Source organism: Mirounga leonina, unplaced genomic scaffold (assembly GCF_011800145.1).
Source record: "Mirounga leonina isolate KUSES-001 unplaced genomic scaffold, KU_Mleo_1.0 Mir_166, whole genome shotgun sequence".
Lineage (NCBI taxonomy): Eukaryota > Metazoa > Chordata > Mammalia > Carnivora > Phocidae > Mirounga > Mirounga leonina.
This window is the reverse complement of record NW_023270418.1, coordinates 25,164,414-25,167,809: the sequence shown is the minus strand read 5'-3', so window position 1 is coordinate 25,167,809 and position 3,396 is coordinate 25,164,414. Positions and strand designations below refer to the sequence as shown.

The 3,396-nt window shown below is 37.2% G+C and overlaps 1 protein-coding gene across 1 annotated transcript; it reads right to left on the bottom strand.

The window, feature by feature from the left end:
- Positions 1–492: 492 nt before the first annotated feature.
- Positions 493–1,443, bottom strand: LOC118015578 (olfactory receptor 5D18-like). Its single transcript, XM_035012321.1, has one exon. The coding sequence runs from the start codon at positions 1,441–1,443 to the stop codon at positions 493–495; it is 951 nt and encodes a 316-aa protein (XP_034868212.1).
- Positions 1,444–3,396: the final 1,953 nt, after the last annotated feature.

The following is a 3,396-nucleotide window of genomic DNA, read 5'->3' as shown; positions in this document are numbered from 1 at the left end:
TCTTTCTTTCTTTCTTTCTTTCTTTCTTTCTTTCTTTCTTTCTTTCTTTCTTTCTTTCTTTCTTTCTTTCTTTCTTTTTTTAGATTTTACTTATTTATTTGTCAGAGAGAGAAAGAGAACACGAGCAGGGGGAACGGCAGTGCCAGAGGCTAAGGGAGAAGCAGGCACCCCACCGAGCAAGGAGCCTGATGCAGAACTCGATCCCAGGACCCTGGGATCATGACCTGAGCCGAAGGCAGACGCTTACCCAACTGAGCCACTCCAGCATCCCTGCAAGTGATTTCTTAAAGTACAGTGAGACTTAATAATCACAGATGTACATAAATTAACTAATTTTCTGAATAAATTTTTTCCAATTATTTGAAGAAAAAATTAATAAAATAAATAAATTATAAATTTATCCCAGAATAAATAATTAATAAATACACAAAATCAATGCAATGTATAAAAAGTATTTGGGTGTGTGTGTGTGCATGTATGTAAAAATCAAAATTACATTGAGTGAGAAAGCAGATTGGTATGGATTAACTTCCTGGCCGTGTCTTTCACATCTTTGTTCCTCAAGCTGTAAATAAGGGGGTTCAACATGGGGATCATGACAGTAAAAAACACAGTAGCCACTTTGACCAGGAGCCACGAGCTTTTGGAGTTGGGCACACAGTAGAGAAGAAGGATGATCCCGTGGAAAATGGTGATGGCAGTCAGGTGGGAGGCACAGGTGGAGAAGGCTTTCTGGAGTCCACCAGTAGAAGGCATCTTGACAATGGTGACAACTATGAATATATAGGAGGCCAGGATAATCAGCAGGCTACAAGCCTCATTGAATGTAGAAATGGCCAAACACGTCATCTGACTGAAGTAGGGGTCAGAACAGGATAAAGAGAGGATGGCAGAATACTCACAGCCAAAGTGATTTATAATGTTGGAACCACAGTAGGATAGTTCCAAAAGAGAATATGTGAGTGTCAAGGAACATATTCCACCCCAAGCATAGGTTCCAGCTACCAAGAGGGCACAGAGTTTCTGAGACATAGCAACTGTGTAGAGCAGAGGGTTACAAATAGCCACAAACCGGTCATAGGCCATAACTGCTAACATGAACATTTCTGTAATCACAAATGCACAAACAAAGAAAAACTGCACCATGCATCCTTTGAAGGAGATAGTTCTGTCTTCCATGACCAAGATTTCTATCAGTTTAGGTGTAAAGACACTGGAATAACAAATATCCAAAAAGGATAGATGGCTGAGGAAAAAGTACATGGGCGTGTGGAGTTTGGGATTGATCTTTATGACCACAATTATGCCCAGGTTCCCCACCAGAGTGACTGTGTAGATGGTCAAGAACATCAGGAAGAGCGGTGTCTGGAGGTGTGGGTATTCCGAGAAACCCAGGAGGATGAATGTGGTCACAGAGCTCTGATTTCCGTCACCCAGTGACATGGCTCTTGAAGTTAAAAAATAAATAAAGGAGAAGAAAAGAGAATTGAGCAGCAGAATTTGAGAAGAAGAGTAAAAGGAAATCAGGACAGGTCAGTGTAAGCCAGTGAAGGTAATGCAGTCAGCGGGTACTCATGAGTGTTCTGCTTCACTTTGGAGTCTTACTTGACAATTTACTGACTTTTTTATCATGTGCAATTAGCTGTATCCTTCAGTACTTTAGTTTCCTCATCTGGAAAATAAGAAAAAAAAATAGGACTTATCAGTAGTATGTATAATAAAAGATCTGCAAATATATATGATCCTTAGAGCATTGAATGCCCCCATGATAAAATAGAATTATATGAGAACAAAGGAGACATAGAGCAAAATCAGAAAATATACTGAGCATATCTTAGCAGTCAAATGACCATGCAGAAGTGGCTTTGGGAAGATTAAACACTTAATACATAAAAAAAAAAACACAATAGTAAATTTCTTTGGGAGAAATTATATCATCAGACAGTCACAAATCTGTATTGATACATTGAATGTTTACCCATTCTAGGTGCATCCCATTATCGGGGGTGCATAAAATGTCTACTTAAGAGGCTAAGTGGTCTGATCCAAAATTCCACTGATAACTATGTTCTGTCAATTACATCCCCACCATATCATCATTTTTAAGGCTCAAATACTCAGTGATTTAAAACTGTTTTCTGAGGGAGTGTTTTGAAAATAGTCTTGAAAGTTTCACATCAAGTATCATCTGTTATGCAATCTGTAGTGCATATTGTATTAAAATGGAAAAAATGTGAAAAAGAAATATCCCTTACTACCACAACCAAAAACCTTTTTCTGATTTTCTGATGGAGCAAGTCTATGTGTGGTCATCCATGAAGAATGGAAAAAAATGTGTTAGATTAAAAAATATAAATAGTTTGTTTATATTGTTAAGTTTAAAGTTTAAATAATACAAATTTCACATGATTAAATTAAAAAAAACTTCACATGATTAAATCTAGAAGTTGAGGTGGAGACACAGAAAATATGCTTCTGTCATCTTGAACACATCCGTGAAGTCACATGACTTTTAGCTTTGTCTGTTACAAGCAACAGCTTACCATTAAAGCTACCATTAATCCAGGAACAGTGCATCCGTTATGTGACCACATTTTCCATTACATAGAAGACTGGGTTGACCTGTTGTGAACTTCATGTATTTGGTTATATGTATTGATAAAAAAAAAAAAAAAAAAAAAGAAGGCTTCTCTAAATTCAGGAACTTAGATAGCTTTTATTGGGTCACGTTCATGCACGTTAAGAATTCTGAGGTACAATCTGCTATTACTGCCAGAATGTTAGAGGAAATCATTACATCATCTTTGTAGGGACTCTAAACCAAGATTAAGACAAGACTCGGTACAGTTGAAAGGCAGAGAATTCCTGAGTATTTTCATGTGTCTTTTGGGCAGTCTTCTTTAGTAATACTTCCCCTGCTCCTTTCTTGTATTAAAGCTCCTGTCCTCACATCTAATGGTCTCTCTTCAAAGTCTGTCAGTAGAACTTACCAAAGTAGTCAATTCTGTGTTTGAAAATTTATCATGAGCAGTATTCTTCCTATTGTATTTTCTGGTGCTTTCAAGGTCCAAATGGCTCTGTCTCTCTCACTCTCTGGAATTCACAGAAATTAAAGCTAACCCTCTATATAAAGAGACTTTCAAATATTTGAAGACATTAAAATAGATCTTTTGTTCTTTTATTCTCTGGGTAACATTTTTAGTGTTGGTCTTTTGTTTTGTTGTGTTTTGTTTTTCCATTTTCATCCTCACACTGATTTCTAAATATTCCGGAGGACCTATTCAATATTCTGGGTATAGCATTGACCCTTCTGAGGCAATATTGAAGCAAAGAACTGAACTGATCTTTTCAGGGATATCTTGTCACGCCAAAAGGCAATGAACTCGGCAATCTGCT